At 39.5% G+C, this 27,188-nt stretch overlaps 1 protein-coding gene across 1 annotated transcript in view; it reads right to left on the reverse strand.

Annotated features, from left to right (window-relative positions):
• The window catches only part of arid5b (AT-rich interaction domain 5B), a 73,643-nt gene that overhangs the window by 30,630 nt on the left and 15,825 nt on the right, over positions 1 to 27,188 (reverse strand). Inside the window, exon 4 of the mRNA XM_031840876.1 lies at positions 11,434 to 11,664. Within this exon, the coding sequence (XP_031696736.1) occupies positions 11,434 to 11,664 (231 nt within the window). The remainder of the gene's footprint in view (positions 1 to 11,433; positions 11,665 to 27,188) is intronic.

The following is a 27,188-nucleotide window of genomic DNA, read 5'->3' on the forward strand; positions in this document are numbered from 1 at the left end:
CTGTGGATTATTCAGAGAAACAAGGGCAATGTTTCTGGAAAGAAAGGTTGCTTTCAATGTCATTGTCAAGGCTGTGAGCACCACAAACTAAATCGCATTTATCTCAATTTTTGGGGGGTGGAGACGAAAACTTCTGAACAAATTAAGACACGAATATCTGCATGATTCGATACCAATAGTGTTAAGTGAAAAAAAGACACCGTCTCCTTTGATTAAAATCCCTTTGTCTAATGGGCACCAATGTGTTAAGTATGAATGTATAAATATCTTGACACTAAGAGACAGGGACACATGTGAGATTTTCTGGTTTGGGTTAGATTCTCACCAGATCTCCTCTCCTTGTTGGAACAGCTCTGACACCCCGTTCCCCTCTATTTCCCAAACCCATCATTTCCTGTACAAATACTGCATTATATCAGCAAGTCTGTTTTTATTTTCCTCAAGACAATTCCCCTTAGCTGGCTGACTGACAGCTGTGTGTGCATGCATCATTATCTCCTTCACAGAGCCTGTCTGTAGCCGTAGCCTGTGGCAGACCTCAATCACACAATATTAGAAATGACTTCGGTTTCCACAGAGCGCCGCGCTTTTGCAGCTGCAGGTGCACCGAGCATTAATATGAACCAATGGGATGTATGTGAACAAGTTGTCCTGCCCTTCTGGAACTACAGACATGTAAAATCAGGTACTTGGTTCATTAGATTCAACTCGCGGAAGCCAAGACATAATGAGTGAGAGGGTTGCGGACAGTGTTCCTGTTCCTGGAAGGGGAGGTCATTGAGGCCAATTAACTGAATGGGTGTAAATAAAATCAACGTAAACGTGCTAATTCTGAGAAGCATCTCAAAAAACACAGGAATCACTATCTACTCTCATACTAACTGTGTATTACTGTACTGTACTCTAGGAGGAATACTAATTCACTTCAATCTTTCATTTGAGTTTGGTTGATGTTTAAAATTCTGGTCAGGTCTGAAGTTTTAGTCTGAGGTTTCAGTATATAGTCAGGTAATAAGATCCACAATAGAGAGACTATGCTAATGCCTTGGTAGATAATGCGCAGTAGATAAATCATGTTTATAGATTGTTGTCCTCCTCTATGGCCTCTGTGAATATAACAAGATTGCTTCCAATTGCATCTAAATATGAGCTTTATGCATGTGAACACACCGCATAATAAAATACTGCGCGCATGGATATGGAATAAACAGCCTCGCTTGCCATTTTAAACTGTAGCCCACCACACCAGCGCTATTATCTGGTGTTTATATTCTAATATGTGACTATACTGTAAAAAAAAAAAAAAAAATAATAAAAAATGCTGCTTCTTTGTGTTAATCCTGACAATTTGTCAAATTTAAATCCAGCAGCACTGGGAGGAACACATCAATTCAAAGTGAAATCAATTCAACCCCCCCTTCCTCCGCCTCTTTCTTTGACTTTCTCCCACTCGCCTGCTTCTCCTATCTATTTCTCTTTCCTTTCTGTAACAACTATGTGAGCGGCAGTAAATGTAATTACAAAGGGGTGGGGTTGAGCATGTGTGTGTGTGTGTGTGTGTGTGTGTGATTGCTATGCATGCACAACAAAACGCAACATTAAAAAGCTATTATCAGAAAAGGGGACATTTTGGCAGATATATGGCGGAGGGCAGCTCCTGCCATATGTTTGTGGAGACGGGGACAACAAGTCAGGTAGTAATTATCAATCATCATCAGGAGAAACCTGTCAAAACGCTAGGCCGGGCACGCTCTGACTAGCGTTGCCATGGAGACAAGCCCACTTCTCAGCAAGTGTGTGTTGTTTACCAGGAAATTAAAAATACTCTCCCGTATTTTTATCACGCGATTATAATATTGTGTTAATTGTTCTTCTAGTTTCTTCGACTATGAGCACTGTTAAAATGTCTCTCTGTGTGTGTGTGTGTGTGTGTGTGTGTGTGTGAGTGTGTAAAGGATTTCTTGCCAAGCACAACTAGGGAAAGAGATTTTTCAGGGATAGAGTTGAGGATAATTTCGGCTGAGGTTATGGTTTTGGTTTTACACCGATTTCCATGCCATCAGGTTCAAGCATGTTCGGGGGTTTACAATTAGCAGATGGGCATGTAAATGGCATCCTCTCACCACAATAGTAAAGTTAAATGTGTGTATGTGCACATACATAATGTATTTGCCAGTAATGAGCTCATTTCTGTGACCATACTGTTGCTGTACACAGACTCTCCATTCAGACCGTCACTGTTAATATTCCTCAGCCGAGGAGAGAGGACATTCTCCTAAACCGTCATGACTTTGTCAGTTTCAATTTTACATATCCCCCTTTTCCTCCTTTGCATAGACTACTTCAGTTACGCTTTTACATACACCAGATGCCCTTAAATCAAATTCCTCTCCTTGCCATACAGGCTATTCAAAGTAGTAGTATTTCCTGAATGGTTTACAGTGAGTGTGACTTTTCACAGAATCACATGTAGGGAATGTTTCTGGAACGTTTCCAATTGTGTCTGACGACAATGGCGCTTTCAATTTCCATGTGACCTCAATCCATTACCCTTCCAGGAATCAGGATTATTTTCACTTAAAACAAGCTCTAAAAATTAAATACATAAGCAAGTAAACATGAAAGCAATTTAGAGGGAAAGTGGTATAAGTGCTGTGTGAATTTTGCTGCTTTATTATGGCAGTCATCAGGAGAGAAAAAAAAAAGGGTAGTGTTCTTAATTCATTATTTGTGTGCCATTGTGCATTCTCCCCCTGGGGAGAAGCAACATTATTCTTTCATCAGATCAAATGAAGCGAAGCCGTGCCGTTCCAGGAAGAGCCAATTAAACTGTTCAAAGAAGTTTATTATTGCGACGGATTATGAAATCATTCTCATCGGATTCATTGGGATGTGTTCCAACAGGGGTGTGAATGTGTGTACTTTACCACCGCACAAACTCATAAAGGCTGTTGACTCCCACTTTCCATTTGCAGAGTAAATAGACAATTATGGTACGCAGTCACAGTGTCACATGTTTTACAAGAGTATTTTTACTAACTTAATTTATAGTCAAAATAAGCTGTAATTATAGGGAGAAAATCATTTCTTTCCTTTTTTCATTCCATCCACCTCATGTGATCGCCTCATGACGGTAGCGCCGCCTGTTAAGTACTTATTAACACACATCACATTGAGACATGGCTGGGTTTAAGCTTAACCCAGATCCACTGACTGACACATACACTGAGGAAGGCAATGACCTCTGACCCTGGAGAACTTCAGAGCATCACCCAGTATTTAGCTCAAGACACGCACACACACAAGACAAAAACCTGGGTAGTGTTGGCTGAACTCCACCAAGGCAAAGTATCTCTCTGTGAGCATTTAATCTGTAACAACTCAGCTTTGCTGTCAGGACAAAAATAAACGAATACACTGCGACAGAATACAGGCTGTAAATATCTGACAAGTGAACATGTCACTTCAGTGTTGGCAAGTAGCTCTTAATGGCTATTGTTCCAGGGGGAGGACATTGAAAAATAAATCTAATTTTGCACAGAAATGTTAAGAGCACGCAGAGGGACTGTCCCAAATAATACACACCCTGTTGTTCAGGGAGTGCCAAATGTAAAACATAGTTAAAGTTACATAATGTAGAGGATTTGCTAAAAACGGAATAACCTTCAAACGCTTCCACATCATTGATACTGACAGACTGCAGCAACAACTCTTTGGGACCGGGGCTTTAAAAATACAATATTTCAATTTGGCTTTTTGGGGAGAGAGAGAGAGAGGGAGAGAGAGAGAGAGAGAGAGAGAGCGAGAGAGAGAGAGAGGGAGGGTGAGATGAAAGGGAGCAGTGGATAAGCTTCAAGGCTTATCCTATTCATTACTGGAGGAAAAGGAAAATCACAGCATCGACCTATAAATAAATGAATGCCAGGATAAACAAGAAGCCCATACATCAATAAAACATATGTATTCTAATAGATCACGCTCTAGTTACACTTGATGGGATTGAGTCGGCCAATGAGCCCAATCATGGGGACTTTATCATTTTTGAAAAGCTACGCGACATTAAGCCATGGTGATTATAAATAATCATCATTCCCACAACAAAATAGGCCAATGGATACTTTTATCTTTCGTTCATTTTTCTTCTTGGTATTGTATTTTTGTCAGTTTATTCAAATAATCTACAAATAATTTAAACAACACCACAGGCTCTCTCCTGCTCTTGGTATTTAAAATGTTCTTTAATATGAAAGTATTCATGAAAACTTTATTAAATACATTTCTAAAGCAGCTGCCAGCAGTGACACTGTAGGCGTTCTTTACACCCAAGAAATGTCTGCGTCATATTTGGGGATAAAACAACAACCTGGAAACATGAACCACATTCATCACTTCTGGTTTAATCCTCGCAGTCATCATGTCACAATGGTGCAACAATGATTTTTGACGTCACTTAAAATCTAAATCCGAAACAACAACCGGCAACAAGCCTCTACCTGCAGACATGGGGAAAGATGCCCGACACTTAACCCAGCAACCCTGTGAGCCGTTTCTACACCAGCCTCACAAGCAGAGACAGACTTTGTAAACAGCATCTACAATTACACTGACGAGTCGGACGTGTTCACTCCAGGTTGCAACATGCTGTTCTGTAATTTTTATCAGGGACATTCAGGAGTTGTATCACAACTCACATCTGGGATTTTGCGAAAATATGACTCACAATATGTCGTCTTTATACCAGCTACAAACCCACGGTATCTTTTTATCATGTAAGTCATAATCTTGCTTGATTTAAAACTATGCTCACCAACAGTGGCTCTTCCACATTTGACAAGTGTATTAATGGAATAATCATCTAAGCCATTATGAATGAGGTCAAGCCGGCCTGGTCAGCTGAAGTGTAAAGTAATTAGTAACATGCTCTGCAATTTTAAATTACACAACTCTTTCTTTTTTTTATACATCTCCAAGCCTGATAATGACCTGTCAAATTATTTGTAACCATCATGCCAAAGTCAAAGTGGTTAATCACTTTGTGCATTTTCAGGGAGCTATGTTCACATACCAAATCACTTTTACAAAATAAATTCTTTGATTCATATCCTACATTTGAGACATTTTAATTTGCTACGAAAATCAACATGCAGCGATATGAAAGGTACTTGATGAATGATCCTTCACATTCAACATTTCAACACAGTTATTATTTTCTGTCAATGTTAACATCTTGTGGTACCAGGGTTGCAAGCAGGAACAAGCCTGAAAACTCTCTTTGGTGGTGCGTTTAAGGACACTCCGACATCCAATGTTTAAAAGTTTCCCACCAAAAAGAAAACACTGCATTCATTAACTACGATGTGTTGACAGAAAATTATACCCTGAAGAAAACCACACACCAAATAGGATAATGTGAATTTAGTTGTTACTTTCATTTGAAATGGTTCCTACTTGGCAGATAACTCTCAAACTTGGATGTCGGAGTTTCTGCAAATGCAGCAACAGGGAGAGATTTCAAAACACTCACAGCTGCAATAACATATGATGATAGGGTGACAATAAAAAGCTGACTAAATGTTTCACTGTGCTGGATCACCTATATAAAGTAGATTTTATGTTACTGAAAACAGATTTTCATGCTGAAGTGAAATGAAAAGAAATGTCTGCCTGAAAAGGGAGGAAATCTCCAATATAAATAAATATTCAAGAGCGTATAGGTTTGGTTTTCAGACTAAACTAAATTTGTGTAAATGTTATTTCCTGCACTCGACATGATTTTATAAACATAGAAAATACCACATTTTCATGGCATTGGTAATATCCTGCTTCCCACAAAACTATATAGTCTATAATGAAAGAAGAAAATAGAAATGCCGTGTCAATTACTGTATTATTAACACATAATCCCTACTTAACATCACATGCTATTGTATGGGAATCCATCAAGAACACTGTCATTTCTGTCTTATCAATATTTAAAATTTGATTGTTCAATTCCAGCATCTTTTTTAGAAAAATATGAATTTCATTTTTAGCTTAAAGTAGTGACTGCGGTCTCCCTCTCAGGCTGCAGGCACATCCTCTGCATATCACAATGTATGTGGCCTGAGAGGCAAAACCCAGGGCAATTAAAAATCGCATTATTACTCTCTGCTGCATTTGAGCTTATTGCTGTGAGCGTGTGGCGATATATAATTGAATCGTTTTTGTTGAGTTTATCAACACCTCACTGCTCTCATCTAGACTTTGACAGCTGGACATTCAGGGGAGGCTGTTCAGAACGATTTTAGTGAGGAAATAAAACCGAAACTGTTAAAGTGGCGTAGACAGAAATAGGATGACATGTTATGATCCTGTAACTGAACTAAGAGTATACCTGGATGCTCTTTCTTCCTCTACTGGTCAATTATCCTCGACAAGCAGCGCTGCTTCACTGACAAACCTTTGCACTGTAAATAACAGGTCCAGACTTCTAAAAAGAATCTCACCTAAAACCCAGATGCTTATTTATCTCTCTGCGCTGTTTGCCAAAAATAAATAAGCAGCAATAGAAGTAAAATGATTTTAGTTAAAATAGCACTGTAGCATCAATTCTGCCTGTGCATACCATGAATATTAGAGTATTAAATAAGACACATCCTGCTCACAGTGTGTTAATGCTCGTCACATAGCATGGCATGTTAAGTTAAACTGTATGCTGTGCAGCTTATAGTGCATCTTTCATTTTGTGTCAAACCATAATTTTACCAGATCTTCAGTTTATTGTTATAAAGAGTCCACGTCCTGATTGTGAAATGAGACTATATGCAGCTACAATGTGTGCTCTTTTCTCCTCTAAATTTCTCCTCCATGGCCTCTGTATACCATCGACATATGGCCGATGAAAAATTCATGGGCTGGTGGTTAACACAAATCTGCAGAGGAGATGGGAAAACACGAGCTTAGCAAGCAGTTTGCCTATTACATTAACAGACGGGGCTGTCATGGGACGATACTGGCCTATGCATATCACATCTAATCTGATTTCATGTTTAAAGAGCGAGCGAGAAAGTGGTTCAAGTTGTGGAAACAATGACATCATACTGTATGTTCATCTGGTGACCCAACCCAATCAAGCTAGCAGGACTGCATGTTTTTATAGATAGTATCTCAAAGTACAGGTTTGGCATTTAAGCATGTTTACTGGTTTTCAGATTTTCCCCACCTCTTTTACGCCAGTGAAGTATTTTTCAGTATCAGTTTCAGTTTGAGGACGAGTGACTGAACAGGAAATCGTTATTTTCCTGTCAAACACAGATGCAACTAACTCAGACATGTAGAAAACACCCTCGTAAATACACACAGAGAAGCCACAGATGTACCAAACTAGCACACACGCACAACACATTACAAAAATAGACAGTATAATTCTGTTTATGATCAGTACATCTGGACAACGTTAATATACTGAAGCAATGAATTGTGTTTTCTTGTACTCCTCCTACCCTAGAGGATTACAAAAAAAGGATTCCAAAGGATTGCACTGGAAATGTTTCTTTTTAATAAAAATCAAACCAGCACGGAGTGAGAGATATTTCAAACAAAACACACTGAGCTGAGCGTGAAATATATAGTTTCTGTGCCAAGTAAGAGACCTGGGGAATATAGGACAAATGAAAAAGAGCAAGAGGAAGAGGGGGGGCGCGCTCCACTCAACTGCTTTGCCTCAAACTTGATTGCCTCACTAACTTTCAAAATACTGTTGATTTAAGCAATGTGCACATAAGGAGTGTTAGGTTTCTGGAGGAGTGGGGGAGGGGAGAGGAAGGTCAGCATTTTGGGAGAATAGCTTTAGAATAAGAGAAAATGGGAAATATGTTGGTCATAATATTTTCCTTAACAGACGCCCAAATGAGTAGCTGTTGTTTAAATATATCACATACAGCGCCTCTAGGTTGAGCTTGCAAATGTTTATGTTATTGCTTTTTAGTATCCATGCCAGATGACTGTGAGAAATACTCGACAGAACCATGACAGCTAATAACAAAACCTTGAACCTTGTCATCTGTAATTCAGTGTGGCAAAGGCCTGGCGCACTCAAACTATTTCTGGCTTCTTCTCACAGTAGAGGAGTCTCAGTAGTGCCAATATTATTACAGTGCAGTACAGTATGTAAGTCCTTTATCCTTCGGTTTGTATAAGAGCTTGTTTTTCCATTCAGTACACAATAAGCACTGTATGCCAGCGAGGTCTTGCGTACAACTTACATTTCCTCTTCTGCGATTGTGCAGCGGTAAAATTCCTGCTGGCAAGAAATTATATTGGGGACACGAAGTAGCATGGGTATAATCAATCCACGCTGGCAGAGAATGCATGATAATTATAAACAAAACTGTGTCATTCCCCATGAGGGCAGCAGCTGCAGGGGTGACAGGGGACGCTGAACATGAATATGGATCACAGGACTTAAGATCTGGTAACTGACGCAACCGCAGTTTTGCTCCAGCCGGTTCAAAAGCACGGCGTGGACGAAAAAAACACATGAATATAGATCGAGTTGGATAAAGCTCAACTGTCATTGTCATACCAGCGACGACTTTACATCATCCAGTAAAGTGAGAACAAATACTGAAGATATCAAAGTCATTATGTACACAGGAGCCGGAGCATGTTGATGTTTCACTACTCACCTCCAAAAAATACATCAGAGCAAGCGCACACTGCACATGCTCAAATAAAAATATGCTGCTGTTTATTTAATAATCTGTACGTGATTAAGCTGTATTTACACCGACTGCAGTGCTGTGTTGAAACCATAACCAGACTATCAAAAATAGACTGGATTTCATCAGCAGGCTTTCATCTGATGGCTACATTTCACACAATACTGTACCAACAGGCTTTGTGAATTCCTGCCACAGCACTTTTTTTTTCTCCCTGAGCCTTCCCTACCCCCTGAGGTACCCTGACACACTTCTATGAATTAGCCTAGACAAGACGGACGGCTATTAGAGCTGCCACAGCAGATTTGGCTGAATCTAAAAGGTCAGAATTAGCATCGAAAGAAGCATAGAAGAAAGTGCTAAAATTGTTCCCCAGATTGATTTTAACTTTTTAATATTTCAAAGCTGCACAGTATTGCTTCTTATGCGTCCACAGTGCTGGTATTTATCGTAATAAAGGTGGATTTAATATGGCGTTTATAGCTGCTCTTTTTATATGCAGCCCGTAAATGGCAGGAGAACTTTGCTCAGCAGTTGTTTCTAAGCACATATGTGCAAACATTCATGTGTGTGTTTGTGCCTAATAAGTAAGATGCCCCTGAGGCCTTAGTTCACTTGGCAGAGTGGTGGAAATTACTTACCTCTGCTGTTTTTCAAACAAATCACCTAGGAGCAATTCAAGCGGAAATAAAAACCTGCTCCAAACCTAGTAAACCTTTATGTGAATAGCATTAGAAATCTGGTTGCCTTAGTCAAAAAAAAAAAGAACTCCCTTAGGTTCTGAAAATAAACCTTTAGCTTAAATGTGGCTCACAGAGGAATGGCATTATTCAGCCAAGTGAATGAGCAATAGCAGCCACAGGATGTTAGCGTTACTATTCATAACTTATTTTCCAATGCCTAAAACCGTTTTCCCTTCTGGTCTCACCTCTGCTGCTCTCTTAAAATGCAATTACCTACTGGCAAATTTACAGGAAGAGAAAAACAATGACTTTTGACCAGAGGAGCCGTTACTGTGAATGTCAAATTGATGCTGCACAAGAGCCCGCTGAGCTCCACTGTGCTACCGAGCAGAGGAAATATAAAGAGAGATGAATCACATTACTCCTTTGTTTTAGCTCAGCTCGGGGTTAATAAAATGTGTGGATTCATGAGCGGTAGGGAAAGCACAGCGAAAGGCCAATAGACATGTTCAAGCACTTCAAAATTCCTCACTGGAACCACAAAATGTTTTTCTTAGGTGTGACTTATGAGGGTGTTAGAATGGCGGTCACTTGTGTTCGTAAACATAAAGAAAAATTAAGAACATATTGAGAGCAAATGATGAGTCTCAATTAACTAAAATAAACATTTAAAAGCTTGTTCAGTTAAATGGCTTTCATTCATTTGGTCAATGAATGACCAAAAAGGATATATAGAAAAGTTATAAGAAACAAAGGATTGACCAGTGAAATAAGACCACAGCACATAAACGTATAATCTACACACAAATCCAAATTACAGCGATGAAAAATGAAGCATGGACGTCCTCATAGAGCGTAATAAACAACAAATATAGGAACACCAATTTCTGTTCATTTCTCTTTTGTCTGTGTTGCATGTATTTCATTCCAAGGCAAACCAAGTGACAGATATCATATAGTACTATAAAACACGCATCTACAAATTTGGTGATTTTATTTAGAAAACTGAAGGATTACGTGTTCCTTTATGAAATAGGAAAATCATTGTACTTCTTTAGCTAAATACACCATTTAAAAGAATACACCGCCGCTTTAGCTTTGCCCTCCTATAACACTGACTCACAACAGACAAAGAAAAGTAGAAAAATTGATACAGCACAACCAGATATGGTATTTTTATTCGCCTACGCCTACATTACCCACAAAGCAAGTTGACCACAAACAGCTCTGTTGGAGATTAAGGTTTGTAATGCTAGTAGCGGCTGATGTAGCCTCAATACGCTAGCTGCAGTTTGGTGAGCTAACTTCTTTTTAATTCCACACCCTCCAGATTTTTTTTTCATTTTCAAACTTCTAGTACATGTCGTACACGTAACTGATGCTGACTCAAGTGACTTCACCGAAGGCAATTGATCTGATTTCGCACAACTCCTTCTGGAGCCACAAAAAGGATTCATACAACTTTTTGCTCATGCCATACAGAGTACTCCCCGAGACCTGTGAACAGACTGTGATGTGTAAAATGATACGGGTGCTCATTGCATTGACAGAAAACTGTAAACAGGGCTGTTTCTCCCAGTTCATGAAATGCTGTTTGCTGTTTACATGTTTATCACAGGACAGTCTGTGCTGTATTGGGCTTTGAAACTCGAATGGCAGTTTTCTTTGCCCTTTGATGGTCTTTATTTTGATAGCCAGCCATTACACAAAGTAAAACTTCAAATGGGATCAAGTACATTTTCTGTTGTCAAATTGCTTGGCCCAAGAAAAGCAAACACTTTCCATTTTCCAAAAAAGCAGACTTCAACAAATAGTCACGCAAACCAAAATGACATAATTGAAAGTTTGAGATGAACCGTACTTTGAGAATGAGTTTTAAGTGCGTGCTTACGTCCAGAGCTCAGGACATGAGTACTTTGATCTTTCATGGGCTCAATGTGCAACACTCCAAACGCCATAAACTGCCCCTGTAATGGCTGTTGGCATTGCAGATGAGCTAATATGATAACTATCCAAAGGCTACAATCAAAATCGCCAGCTGCCAAACTCACCAAACTCGTCACAGATGCTCTCGTTCTGCAGCAGGGCCGGATGTTCGAAGGTGTCCCGGCAGTACAGGATCCTCGTGCTACCGCCCAACGCAGCGATGCCCCCCAACGCTAGCACCGTGTGGTCTATGAGCAGAGAGGACGGCTGCTCTCTGAGCCGCGCCAAAACTGAGCGGAACCGGCAATACTGTGGGTAACTGAGGACCAGAACCTTCCTCCCGTCCTCCTCCTGGCCTGAAAAACACACAAAATACAGACAGAAACATAAAATAAAGGAAATATTTGCAGGGAAATAGAGAACTTTTTTTTATTTATGTAAGTGCTCCTGTAAGATTTGTAGAGAATGGCAGCATTTCATTTTACATGACACATTCACTCTACTATTTCTCTTCAGATTCTATGACTTTATTTTCTCTCATAGATCATTCTTTGGCTACTATTATACTCTGGCACATCTACTGAGCTGTTAAGAAAATGATCCTTTTTACTCCTCAGTATTGGCCTTAAATTTCAAGGTTGCCTGTAATGTTTGAGATCTTAAACTAAGTATTTTTTTTGTACTGTCACGTTTGCTAAGTACCACATAAATCTCCAGAAGGTAAGTATGAAAGAATGTGATTAAAAAATCCAACAGCAAAGAAACTTTTCAAGTACATATTGCTTTGAGAGATGCCAAAACATTTATTTTATTTTCATGGATTTTTCAATAAATGTTGTGAAGCAATACCTCTATGCTAAATGCCGCTTTGTCCAGTACCAAGCGTTACCCTGATATTCCAACAGTTCCCATACAACATATATTCATTTGTCTTGCTACCTGATATCCCATCACGAGGATCTCTCTGCGTGTTTCAGGAAATGCATCACATTCAGGACGCAACATGCCCTGAATTTGCTGTAACGCTGTGACTTTAAAAGGTTTCACACGCTTTCCTCGTGGTAATAACACATTTCATCAGACTGACATGACACATGTGAACTGTACAAATAGTTATGTTGTTGGGCTGCATGTTTGAAATTCTTGACATGTGTCGCTGATAAGAGTGACAAGAGGAAGAATACAAAAACAGATCTAGATGCTTGATATTTTGATTGGCAAGTTTGTATTAATAATTACAGCTTTCCATCTTGCTTTAAGATCTATGGCCTCTGGTGTAATAATGTATTGGTTGATAACAAGGCTCACTGTTTTACTTACGTGGTAGGGAAACCTCCCTTTACCACCACATTGGGTGTGTTGCTCCTGATGTGTGTGTGTGTAATTAATATTCCACTGACCTATGGACGTATGGAATATCGACTGAGGCATTATTACCTGTGACTGACTGACTAACTGGCAAAGAAACCTCTGGACAGGAAGTAGAAACTGAGATGACGTCATGAACTCTCATAAAAACCAGGAAGAAATGCTGATAGACAAATCAAACTGTTAATATCAAACCACCAGTAACACCTACCAAATACATTTACAGGATTTGATCTTTTTTTACCAGTTGTGACAGTGACGCTGGTATTATTTTTACCTTGTGAGTCTGTGTGTGTCTTCAGGGCATTCTGGAGACATCTACAATAGCATGAAATACCAAGACCGTCTCATTTGTATTTATTAACAATATCTGTTCTTGACATTTACCCTGGCGTAATACTTCGACAACAAATACAGAACCAGCAGACTATAAATGTTAATAAATGTAGCCTCTTCAACATCTCTCTCAATGTTGTCTAGATGTGGATGTTATACAAGTAACAGAGTTAGCTGTGAAGGCCACATGTTACTGATGCTGATTAAAATGACATTTATTAACTTTAACAGAACATCTACCACCCACACGCAGTAACAAAAATATAGTAATAAATAAATAACTACATGCTCAATTATTGTTTTGTATCCCGCAGTAGATGGAACTGGTTGAATAAGACACTTTAGGAGAATAAATACTTTAATTGAGCCAATTTGAACGTTTAGAAGAGACATTTTCCAATTTTTTGAAATGATATTGGACACAGTGTTTCCCTTGTGTTACGTTTCAGGAGCTCTATGTTAAACTAAGTCTCATTAGTCTTGTCTGCCTTTAATGTTTAACACTCCTGCCATAAAACAGGATTAAATATTACCCACCATAAACACAGAAGGGAAATGACATGACATGCAGCATCATACACAAAGAGATATTTAAAATAATATAAAATAGGTCTGCAATGTATGGCTATTTTCATAATCGATTAATCTGTCAACTACTTTCTCGATTAATTGATTAATTGCTCAGTCCATAAAATAGAAGACTAAGAAAACCTGCAGATATTGACATTTGAGAAGCTTTAACCACTGGCTTTTTGGCATTTGTTGTTACTAATATTACTCACATGTTTAAGGAATTATTTTAAAAAAAATGTCCTAATTCATTTTCTGTTGATCTGCTAATCGATTATTGACAAATTGTTAGAGCTCTAATATAATACCATACATGAATATGAGGTGTCGTTATATGACAAAATACAATATAGTAAAATAAGGTGTATCTGGTCCAAAGCTCTCATATAGGTGTGTTGTTTCTTATCTTCCACTATGGTGATTATATGATAATAAAATGACCTCAGCGGAGGTGATACAACACAATACAGTACTGCACAATGACGGGAAATTGGCCAACTCACAATATATAGACAAATTATGCATGTGCATTGTTCCGTAAAGCTCCAGTCAATGTCACATTTTGTAGACTCATTTGCTCTCAGAGTGTTGTTTGAAAGTAGAGTGCTAATATTTTTCTAGCTTACAAAGCCGACTACACGGTTCAAACGGTTGATGAAGCAGAGTCAGGCAGTTTGAAACACAATTTCTACATGAATTATTCACTGTGCTGTCTGCTTTTACAAAGCCCTTGGCTTGACATTCATGGGAATTTCTGCTGGTAAGTTAATATTTCAGGGGTGGCTAACTAGCAAGCTTTTCACCTTGCCACTCTAAAGACAAAATAGGCATGGAGAAATACATTTTCCCTCTTTGGTGTTATTGTATCAAGCTGGAGGCTCAAATGTGCAGCAGAAACAGGGCAGGAAGGACACCATTCATATCAACAGCAGCTGCATTCCCGACAATCAGCGTAATTTGTTCCACTATACTCCAATATGACGACAACTTCAAAAGAAATTATTAAAACCATTCATCCAACAGGCACACAATCACACACAGAGAGAGCCTGTATGCGGAGGTAGATGCCACTAAGCCAACAGATGTATAAACACACATATTCCTGCATACATGCACATGCATATTACACCGCAGACACATATTCATCAAAGATTGTGTCAGTTGTTGTCGTATGCAATTACAGCTCAGAGGTAGAGCAAGCCTTGTTTCAAAATGTCAGGGATTTTATTGTAAGCGGTCACCGTCAGACCTGCTCTTTCTCCCGAGGACCCTCGCAGCATTTCACTTGATTAGATTCAATTTGGAGAGAGAGCCGCAGGGCATTTATAACAGTACAAAGACGTAAAGTATGCAGGTCGGCGTGTGTGTGTGTGTGTGCATTAGTGCGTGTGCATTAGTGCGTGTGATGTAAATTGAGTATATATACACTTCAAAAAATCCTTTTGTTCTCACAGCCGACCTTTCAAAATAAAGGGCGTCTTTATCTTTACGTAAGGTTTCTAATTGGTCGGGGATGTGACTGCAACACTGGAGAGCTGGAAGACACTGAGAACATTATGCAATTAGTTTGCTCTCTCTCTCTCTCTAGATCTATTTTCTTTGTCTGTCTGTCTGTCTGTCTGTCTGTCAGACCTCTCACTGCAGCGTGTTGATCAAACAGCTGTGGTGTGGCAGATTATTTTCAGAACACGCTGTAAAGCTCCTGACCTCATAAACTACAATAGTGTCGGGGTCATAACTGCTCTGCAGGACAGCTGAAGCTATAACCCCTCAGTCAGCGCAGCACTCAATACATTCTAATACAATACACAACAAACAGTAAACTGATAAATGTATACTAAAAGTTAAGTACATTATGTAGTACTATACTGTACATTTGATGCTCTGTACAAGCATTAAAGGGTCACTAACTTAATTTAATAATGTTTTCTGTATAAAATCCAGAGGTTTATAGAAAGCTTGCTCTCTTTTTGATTAGTCAGACAGCTGAAAGTCCTTGATCCATTTTGTTATGTCTTGTTGTTATTGCTTCTTCTATTGTTGCTGTTGTCAGTGTGTCTTCATAGCTTCTACTACTCTCAGGCTACAGCAAAATACTGTAGGTTGCAGCTCTTCCACGCCAAGGCCTCACGTGAATGTCATTTTAAAAATCAATTCTTAAATGTACTGATCGAATGAAACAAAAGCAGGAGGGATATTTGCATATGTGTAGTCATATTTAGGAGTCTGGTGGCAGAACTTTGTTCAAGCTGTAAACTCCAAGGATGACTGAGTTACTCAAATAAAAAGCGCATTACAACAGCATAACCAAGAAGTGACAAAGGCATGAATGAGTTCCACAGTGTCTTGAGACGACAGGTATGCGGCTGATCTCACTAAAATTGCCAAAACTAAAGACAGATGACTGAACCAGTTTTGTAATATGCAAATTAAAATGCAAGCAGGAGTCCGTTTGAAAGAGAATAAAAAAATCTGCTCGTGCAACGGGTCCGGATCAATGATTGTATGTTTTTTACTGGAGATTTGAGCCATCCACCCCCTGATGTCAAAGACAATTATATAAAAGGGACAGTTTGCTAAACGTATTTGTGGCCTGCAAGACCTTGCAGATCCCATCAGTTAGTTACATAGAGGTTTTACACACACCAACATTTTCTTTGTTTATTCATAGAAACATTCTAGTGTTTTTGACCAAATGTGGCATTGAAGAAACTACAGTGAATCAATACAGTATGTTGCTGATGTGGCTTTGTAGGATTGTGCTTTGTTATGAATCACGGCCCAGGGGATAAGACAGATGCCACACAAATGAAAGGGAACTGAACTCAAAGAAATCTATATCTGTTGATTTTCACAAAAAAACAAAAGCATACAAACATCTGTCACTCAGGTGCAGCAATATACTTCTTCCAGCACCTCTTTTAATCAAAAACTTTACAAGCCGAGATTGAGAGCAAAGCACTAACAGAGAACAAAATGAGTAGTTACACTGCAGAGCTTTTGTTTTTATACTTTGTTTTTACACATCTTTGAAGACGTGAAATAAAACAACTGTACAGCAGAAAAAAAGTCAAAGACCATACTGCTAGATTTGATTGTATTGATTTACTGGCTTCCAGGAAGCCATTGTTTTGTATTCACAAAATACAAATCGACTTGCAAAGGATTAAATGTTGCTAATAATACATTTAGTAATACATCACAGAGAATAAATGCTATAATAAATGTTTCTTCTTTGATGCATTTGCTAAACAAGGAAAATTGAGAACTGTCTGCCAGACGGCAACTTTTTAAAGCAAAACATGATAAAACAAAATCATGCTTTTTTTTTTTGCAACATCAGTGTCTGATTCCTGTCCGTCTTCCTCTCAAAATTACTAATGAATTAGATGCTTTCAGCAGCCGACGGTCCTCATTTCTTGGAAACAGAATTTCCTTTGAACACAGCATCGTATTTCAAAATCACAAGATTTTCTTGTTGCACTGGCATGAAATATACAAGTGCTGAAAAAAAAAGGCTGACTGACAGCCATTTTTGAGGTTTGTTTAAAGTGACTTATTGAGCAGAAACTCAATACATAAACATCTGTCTGCAGCTTCTCAAATGGGAGGATTTGCTGCTTTTATCGTAATTGAATATCCTCAATTGAATATCGTTGCATTTTGCCAGACAAAGCAGGCGAATTGACTGGAGGTCAAAATTGTGAGGTGCATTTTACACTATTTTGTAAGATTTCATGGAGAAAATAAAACAATTGTTCAATTGATCGTAAAATGAATCAACAGAATAATCCTGAATGAAACAATAATGAGAAGAATACATCTAAAAACAGATCGGTGTAGCTGTCAACTCCAGGGCATTCGTAGTTAATTAATGTGCTAAAACATGCAAAAGTGAAAACATAGTCATTTTTAAAACACAACTATTGGACTACACTGTAACCGACGTTGCTGTGCTGTAGTCCACAGCAGACTGGTAAAGGCATTAACAACAGCTGTCATGAAGCGCTCTGCACTGAAAAATACAGATCTCAATCTACTCCAACATAGTAAAAGTAACATGCTGTAATATATGTGCACAATATTCTGGTCATAAATACGACAAAATGATAAAAAAACGTAAAGTACTGCAGCCTCAATGTATATGAGAGAGAGACAGGAGTAGAAGCTCTGACGCCGCCTTTTACCAGAAAGAATTAAAGGATATGTTGTGTAATTACTCCAAAGGAAAACAAATGATTCTCTTCCATAACAAGCATGATAAATTACTCATCATAATCAGATTTTCAGAAATGTGCATACGACATGAAACTCATTAGTTGTGGTTGAAGCAGCTGCTCCGCTGGATGAATAGCCATTGCGATGTCAGATGAAACATCATTTATATCATTGAATTCCAATCCAGAAAAATAAAGAGGGCAATCCACTGCTGCATCTCTCAGATCCTCTGCTTTTATTGGAGAATTCCTACAGCGGCTTTGCGAGTTGGGACTGAAAGTAGCCGTAATATGAGGGCTGCTGACAGTTAAAAGCAGATCCGCGCTGGCTAATTAAAACCCAAATGTGACTCATGTAAACTGTGTCATTTACATTCAACCAAGCTTAAAAATATTCAAACTGCCCACAAGATCTGACAAGATCTTTCAGGCAAGTATGCTCATTTCTCTTGTCACAGAGGAGCAGGAAAAAGCTGAAAACCATTACTCTCATGCTCGCTGTCACCAGCTGTAGTTCTTAAATCACTCACTCTGCTAAAATGTGCTGTTGTCAACATTTCCACATTATCTGCTCGGCCAAGGAATTTACTGGATCCCCCTGCAGCTTTTGTGGGGTTGGCGAGAAATGGCAAGGCATGTATAACCCAGAGCCAATAATGTCACTTTCATATCTGATGTGGGGTTTTCTTTTTTTAACACCAAAGCAAAGTTAAAAGCTTTAAAAGAAATAGGCATGAAGTAACACATTGGTGACGAAAAGAGGGAGACGAGAAAAAGAAAGAGGGAAACGGTGAGAGGAGGAGGTTCTTGTTTGGTATTCTCACTCCGTTCTGCAGGCTCTCTGCTCTGTATTGATCTCTGAGGTTGCCCTGTTTCCATTTAGCCCATTCTCATAATATATAACACATCTCTGATTCATCCGCATTCTCTCTCTCTCTCTCTCTCTCACTTGTCAATGAGGGGACATGACACTGAGAGTGGTCCATATAAGCAGCAGCAGGCGCCCGATCTGGCTATTGGTTTCATGTTATTGAAACCTGACCAAATAAAGAGGGAACAGCATCTGTCAGTGACACCGAATGGAAAGGATGCGTGGGGGGGGGGGGGGGGTGAGGGAGACATACTTGTGGTTCCAACGAAGAGAGAATTAAATTAAACAATGAAATAAATTCAGTGAATTTGCATGACTCAACGCTTGACCAATCTGTGAATGACTACTACATTTTGAATAAAACAAAATGTGCTAGAACATTTCGATAATTGCAAGCTAGTCTGTGCTGTAAACACAATCCCATTAATCACGCGGAGGATGCGGCATCAATACATCACCGTATTGGTGTAAGACAAAGCAGAGCGATCGCACAGTGTGTCACGAACACTCAGCCTGTTTTGCTCAAAGGGAGAAGAATTGGAATCATATTTCAGATGTATTTAATGGATCTGTATTGAATAACATACTGTGTTTGCAAATGACTCGGTGGCCATCCGTCATCAACATCACATCAGTCACAGACACTGACTCGCCTTTCCCCTGCTCATCATATCAGCTGCAAGCTGTGCTCTCACACACAAACAGACACAATGTACACAACACACGGCTCTTTATGGAGGGATACTTCAAATATATCTTTTGAGGATCAAATGGGGCGATATGGTTGAAATAAATATCATGATAGCATCATCATTTCTGTGAATTTTCCACAGAAACGTCTTTGTTATTATTGAGCGTTTTTATTTTATTGATATATCATCATGATCCAGCTGCACTAACCATTGTCTTTACAGTATATTAACAATGGATTAAATGGATTATCAACAGACTGCATTACCCATCAGCTTTATGGATGGTTTCAGCATCTTTCAGCTTATTGTTTTGGTTTTATAGTCCACAACTTCACTGTTTTGTTCCCTTTCTTGCTGCTACGTGACTGTCGAATGTGTAAAGATGCAACTGTTTGCTAACACATGGTGACAATATATTCCACTGATGAGCTCTCAGAGTGGAGATGAATCAACTCTCCGTAGAGACTTCCCAGCAGGATAATCCACTTCTTTGCCGTCTATTTGTAAACTCCGGCCCAAACATTCATACTTTCACCAGCATATTTCACACTTTTTAACTCTGCAAAGCATGGCTGTCATGAGTCTGGTGTTTATTGAGAAAGTAACTGTTTAAGTGGTAAACCCAGGAGCAGAAACATGGGACACTAGCACTGTATTTAGTCATATTTCTGTGAAAATATGAGCTTACAAATAAATGGAAAGTGGATTAGTGTTCATGCAGCAGGACTGGTTTCAGAAGTTTCTATGGAGGTAAATCAATTGTACCTGTCAAAAATTCAAGCTGATCACATCTGCTGGACAAGTTTTTTGCATCCGATATTAAAAAGATTCTGCGTTATCAGATACAATGGTTGGAGTATGACTTGAAGCGAGATCTGGCTTTTACATTCACAAGCCACGACTGTGCACTAATTCTTCTAAGATAATCATATTCCCACAAAAGGGCACTAACACCCAGAGGAAATGTTCTAGTGAAACTGTACAGAGGGCAGAGAGAGGGAGAGTAACACTGACAGGGAGTGATAGAAAGAGAGAGAAAGAGAGCCCTCCATGCATGCTGGCTCCTGTTCTTAATTATAGTACAGCACTAAAGTGCCCCATTCATTTCAGCAGGGTGGGGCAGTGGCCTGTGACAAAGAAAAAAAAGAAGAAGAAACATTTATATAATTTTCACCTCAATTTATTCAAGTGTGAGACGCAGGGATTGGGGACACACAGCTATATGCGTACAAAATCAAGTGTGTGTGCACACACGCGCGCACACATACTGACACTCGTAATAAGAAGTGTACACACACGTAAACACTGAGAAAATTCAAACTTCCCTCAGCTTAATTCCATCCCAGATGTTCTTGCGGTTGACAGAAGTGGGGGGGAAGAAAAAAATGGCTGTACTAGATTTTCAAAAAACACGCACCCATATTAAATGTTTTCAGTTAAACAGAGAGAAGAGAAGAGAGGAGAAGAAACAACACAAGCACTTTCCTCCAGTTGATTTATGTGATTCTATTACATTAAACATTCTTTCCCCTGAGCAGGCTCAGCTCCCTAGCAACCATCGCTCGCAGCCCTAATGTGTCTGGCGCGGGGCCAGGGAAAGCTGCCTGCCTTATTGATTGCCAGATTGAAAAGTTTGCATTTAATAGGTCCTGTAATACATGAAGGAATTATTCAGAGGGGCTCCTTGTCAAAAACCCAAATTGGTTCTTTTGACTATCAAAAAACAACGGGGGCCTCGTAACAAATGAGCTATCACAGACGCTCTAAAGGGCCTGCTTTTGGGCCGTAGATTAAGTTATGCGTACAGCTTTGGCCCCTCCGAATTATCCGAGTGATGAGGAGGAGAAGTTGAAAACGTGATTGCTACGAGGTTAGATGAGGAAGACAAGTTTGTGCCATGTTGATCCCCTTTTGTGTAGTGACGGATTGACCGTTAACACTGTTCGCTGTCTGGTCCCCGGCTGCATCCTGACTAATGAAAGACTACTGCTGGGTTTTGGGGGTCAATCCACTTATGGCACAGTCAATTCTGAGAGTAAAAACAAGCTGCTCTGCAAGAACCCGAAATGTGCAAATACCACAGGGAGCAAATTTAATCAACTATCTTTGGTTGCAGCAATACAGCTGCCTTATACACAAACAACTAACCGAAAGCCCTCTCCATGTCTCGTTCCCTCTCCTCAAGCAAGCTTAAAAGCTTTTACACCCAGGTGATGATACTCTATCTACTATGACGGCCACTTTCATTTGTCACGCAGCTCTGTCCGACACAAACTCAATTGCGCAGCTGTGATCAGAGATCTCGGAGGTTGTCACCGACAGGGAGAAAGAGGGATACATGGAGAGTTTCAGCTTGCAGCGGACAGTGTTTCCAACCACACATATCCTCCTGCAGAATGAAATGGATGACATGTTTGGCTTTAAATGTATCTTTAATGGGACAGCAACTTCCCATTTGAGTGAGTTCTGCGGGAAGGTTAGCGCAAAGGAGGGAGAGCGAGACAAAAAAACCCATCTTATCAGGAGATTGGGAATTGGGTCAGGCAAGGAATTACATGCCATTCTAGATCAAAGTTGCCGTGTGTATTTCCTCAAAGAAGGGCCTCTCATTATCTACTCAGACTTATTCTTAGGGTGTAACTGTGCAAAAGGAAACATGATTTAATGTTTTCAGGAAAAGAATGAAGAACAAAAAGAGCAGGAGGGGGGAAAAGGAATAATACTAGTGGCTATTTGAGACAGGCAGGTTTCCCAATAGTAAAACTGTAACGAGGAAGAGAAGGGGGGTTGTTTGTTTGGGGGGGGGGGGTTGTCATTCAGCATGGCTCTATTGTGAATTCCTGTCATTATATAAGAACCTCTCTTTCTCCTTCTCTCTCTATCATCAGATCTGTACAGAGGAGGAGGGCTTTAAATAAACAGAGCCCGTAGAGTCAAGCCAACTGGAACCCTTTTCAATAATTACATCCAGCACAATACTCAATTTACATTGCATTTATTTTGCTGGAGGACTTCACAATGTGACAAAGAAAAGAGTGACATTAGCATCGGATGATAACAACTAGAGCGGTGCGCTCCCCAAGGGGAGATGTTTTAGTCTGTGGCTCAGAGAGAGACTTTACAGATAGCAATATGTCATTAAAAACCAGCACCATCTGTTCAGATTTCTTGTTTATGTGCTGTCATTGATATAAAGCGTACTGAAGATACAAAAGCAAATCCCAGAAATGCAAACTGTAGGAAATTCTCCCAGCACTTAGTTGTGATTACACACTCTAACAGCCCCACAAAAAAGAAAACAACCACTAACAATTGTTTTCTCTCCACAACCGCTAATGATCTCAGTTTGAAGTTCCCCAGCTCGCTCCTGCACAAACTGTTTTCACAAGGCTGCTGTGTTACTCATGTGAAACACACAGTATCTGGCTAAACAAGCAGGTAATTTCTGATAAACTGCGAGCAGCTTGGCTTTGAACGTATTCATTCCAGATTACAGAACATGACTTCTGATGGGGCAAACCTCCGCTTTACCAACAGAGCTGCAATCAGTGTAATGCAGCACATACAGTGTTTGTAGCTGCTTGACTCATATTTCGCAGGAAAGATAAGAACTTCAATGGAGAATATCTACTCGCTCCGATAACAACTTTATGTTTACTGGTCACTCCATATTTGTCTATTTCTCTCTGTAATATTGCTGTGGGGTTTGTTTGTTTTTCGCAACAGCTCGCAAGTAAAAAAGGTCCAATATGAGTCTTTTGTATATTGTATACAGTATGACAACACGGTGAGAAGAGACACAGAATGACAATTATTTGGCAACGGTTTCTATTGTTTAAAACATTGCCAGTCATGGTGATGAAGCGATAAATGCACTTTTGCTTCCTCATGGAAGACAAATACTGAAATATCAGGTTATATTTATGTATCTAGCGTCAGCTCCATTTGCTCAGATGTCCTCTCTCCCATTTAATAATCATCATTTGCAAGATCAATAAAGGTTGCACCTATACTACATTGGTACATAGGGATTCAGTGACTCTGCTAATGTTAACTGTAAATATTATCCTCTGACACGTCGGTTGAAACAACAGCTTCCCTGAGTTATGGCTGAGGGGAAATCAGGGGGAAAAACAAGACTGGCTGAATGCCTCTCATTTTGCCAAGTGCTCCTCAGGCTAGTACATAACAAGGAAATGGACTGACAGGTTGAAAAAGAGGACAGAGAGGCATCAATGATCTATTGTTTGTAGCCCAGGCACTCCTTCCAACTCCTCTGGCAGTCAATAGAAACCAAAATATATTACACCATCTGCACAGAGATATTTTGCAAATACAAATTACATCATTTGTATTTCTTTGGCTTAATAAAAGCATTAAGAACAGTTATGTATCCAAGCAAGTATGTGTGAGCATATACACACACACAGCTCCGACCAAAGGTCTGGAATCTATCAAAGCCCCCATTGCAATTACCTTTGAATGCAGGAAAAATGCATTACCTCTGTGCTGTGAAATGAACACTATGTTATTCCTACAAGGCTAGAAGTCTATCTTCCACACTGTGTACTACAGTATATATCATGCAGCTGATTACAGTATGTGACCCTCTTGCATCAGTGCTGCCTTTCAGATTATAACAGATATTAAGTGGATGTCGAGAAAGCTGATCTGCCATCAGTGGAGAGAGCTATTTTTCACCTTAGCACAGGTCTGACTGAAATTGTTTTTCTAACACTGTAATGTTAAGGCAGAATTAAATGGGTATTTTGTTCCCACACACATACACATGCTGTGGAATACAAGTTATTATTATTATCAATGTGCGCAGATCGGTCTTATAAATCATACAGCCGCAAAGCTTGAAAAGTGAGTCATGATTCAAGTTTGCAACGGATCTTTTACACTCACATTAAATTGGAAACTCACGATCAACTGTATGAACCAACAGAAACAACAATAGAAAATCATCCTACACCAGTATCAAATGAAATGTACCGACACTCTCTAGATTCACTTATCCGAGACAATGCAATGATATCAATCAAGTTCATGTGCCTTAATTTGAAATAGTTCATATTCACCGGTGGAAGAAGCATTCAGATCCTGTATTTAAGTAAAAGTGTCACTTAAGTAAAAGCATGGAAGTGTTATTAACTAAATGTACCATAAGTATCACAATTAAAAGTGCGCATGAGCCTACTCAGTCCTCAACATTGTTCCTATGAGTATACTCTACACTTACTGATGCATTAGTGTATAAGTAGTTTTCACTGTTGAGTGGAGCTAATTGTAACTATTTTATGCACGGTTGGGTAGTTTAATCTGTAAAGATGCATCAGCTCTGGAGTTTCATATGTGTCTGCAAAATCTGAATCTGTAAAGTATAGTGACTTAAACTGACAAATAAAAGTAGTGCAGGAGAAGTATGATGTATAAAATAAAACCTTAAATCTGCACAGAGATTTAGTAAATTATTTACATTCCAGCACTGCTCATATTCATTTCACAATGCTATGTCCATTTGTGTGTTTTTCTTAATGTGGATTTGAAATTCAAGCCCTTTTAATACACACAACAGGACAGGACAGTTTTACATGCATTCATAAAGCAGATGGACTGGCATGCTCATAAAATATGCAGAGCTGTTAATTGTACAATCTGTGATGTGTAGAAGGCCCACTGAGCAGCACAGAATAATCCACATATAAGGCAGAATGTCAACATAACATGTCAGGGAGACGTGTACAGAAGGCAGTTTGGCACTGAAATATTAATGCTGCAGTAATACTTGAAATGAGCATCATCTCGACAAAGACAAATATAGAAATCTCTTCAGTAAGCCTGCTGGTTGGGTAACACTTAAGTGTGAGTCAGAGTGTAAGTGGAACTAGCAGGCAATTTGTTTAAGAAACAAAACACAACCTGAGATAAAAAAAAAAACAAACTCCTGATTCATGTGATTTTATGGCGTTTCTTAATAAGATAATCACACAAAAAAAATAAAAAATCTTTTTTGGAAATTTGTCTTAGAAGGAGATAAGCTAGTGTGTTATGAAAGAACCTCACTCCCTTTCTGTCTATTTAAGATGCCTGGCAGAGGTCACATCAATAGCATCTCTGTTGTTCCAGACCTGACTAATGGAGAGAAGAGAGACACAACTGTTGTTTCAGACCTCGCTAATGGAGAGACGGAGCTCTTCATTTCCTCTGAGGCCATTCTCATTGTTTAACCATCCACATCAGCCTTCAGCCCCCTCCCTCGCTCAAAGCAAAAAAACACATTATGTGACATTCTGAAATAAAATAACACAAATTATTAATGAATATAGCTATCCGACGAAGCTGAATTTGATAACGGTGCGAGCCATAACAGGATATCGCTGAGATGTAGGGTGGTCTCTCTCTCTCTCTCTCTTTTTCTCACAGTGTGTCTTTCTGTCTCTTTCTCCCATTCGAATTCGAGGCATGCTCAAACATCTAATAGATTTTTCCACCCCGGCACACAATTTACTGCTTACAGATTTAGAATTCTCTGGCTTCCGGCCAGTCAGAAGTGAATTAATGATATGAGCACATCAGCGAGGAAAAACAGCTTGTGATTCTCTCTCCTACAGGTCTGAGCATAATGAAGAAGATACTGCCATAAACCCTCCCAGCACCACCAAAAAGAAGAGAAAAAAAAAACATACCAAAGAAGGAGAGAAAGTGGGGAGGGGTGAGGGAGGCACATAATCAATACAAACACTCCATTAAATTACTTCAAAAAAGGATTTTGGACAGTTTGTAGAATTAGTTCTGCGGAAAAAAAGCAGAAGGGGAAGCAAATATGTTTGAAGGGCGGAAAGCAAACAAGTGCAAACGATACAATCTGCCACATATTCTGAATGGAGGAACACAGTGTGGCGTGTCTTACAAAAGCATTCTCTCTCTCTCTCTCTGTCGGAGTCACAACATACCATTACTCTTGTAACACCGCAACACTTTTTCTTTATCTTTTCCAAGAAACCGCTTTACTCCTTCCCACGTTGCAGTCGAAACATAAAACATTTTCATGTGTGATAGTGACTCAAAGTGCCAAATATTGTTCTGTATTGTCGCCAAGACAAATCAACCATGAGAAGACAGCATCTGTCTGTTTCCTTATCGCCGGGTTCCTGCCCGCATAAACACATTCAGTGACGCTCTCAACAGTCTCTGAAAAGGGACAGAATCTACCCTCTACATCAAATTGAAATGTTCCGACTGAAATATTGTCGGGATATCAACTCAGGTATATGTGCCAAGCCTGGCAAACCGATCAGATGTGGCATCAGGTGGAAATACAGTCGTACTATCCCCGAGCAGTGCGAGGCTGTGTAGAATCTTCAAATGCAGTGATATCGCTCCGTGCCTCACTGGCCTACTGTGCCTTCCAGCTCAATCAATCTGCGTTTAGCTCAGATCACATACAGTAAAGTACTAGTCCGTCCCAATTCCAGACAACACTGTTATTCTGAGTACGTTCCGAGTGTGTGCACACTAAAAAAATGACAGTAAAGTATTAGGACGTAAAAGAGGCTTCATTTTGTTGATGCTCATTGTTGTTCTACGAAGAAATAGGCCTTTTTCACATGAGACATCTTGACATGTCATAATAGGAAACGCCAAGGTGTAAATAATACAATTGATGTCTGAATTGCTTTTAGCTGCTTTGATTTCAGGTTCCTGGTATTGTGCATGCTCGCTCACTGTCAAAACTTGAAACGCCTGAGTAGCCATCGCTATGTTATTTTAACATGACAAGCGTCAAAGGCAACAAAGCGGCCAAGCTCAAGAGGTTGTTG

This window comes from Anarrhichthys ocellatus, unplaced genomic scaffold, assembly GCF_004355925.1.
Source record: "Anarrhichthys ocellatus isolate YVR2014 unplaced genomic scaffold, GSC_Weel_1.0 scaffold3, whole genome shotgun sequence".
NCBI classification, from domain to species: Eukaryota; Metazoa; Chordata; class Actinopteri; order Perciformes; family Anarhichadidae; genus Anarrhichthys; species Anarrhichthys ocellatus.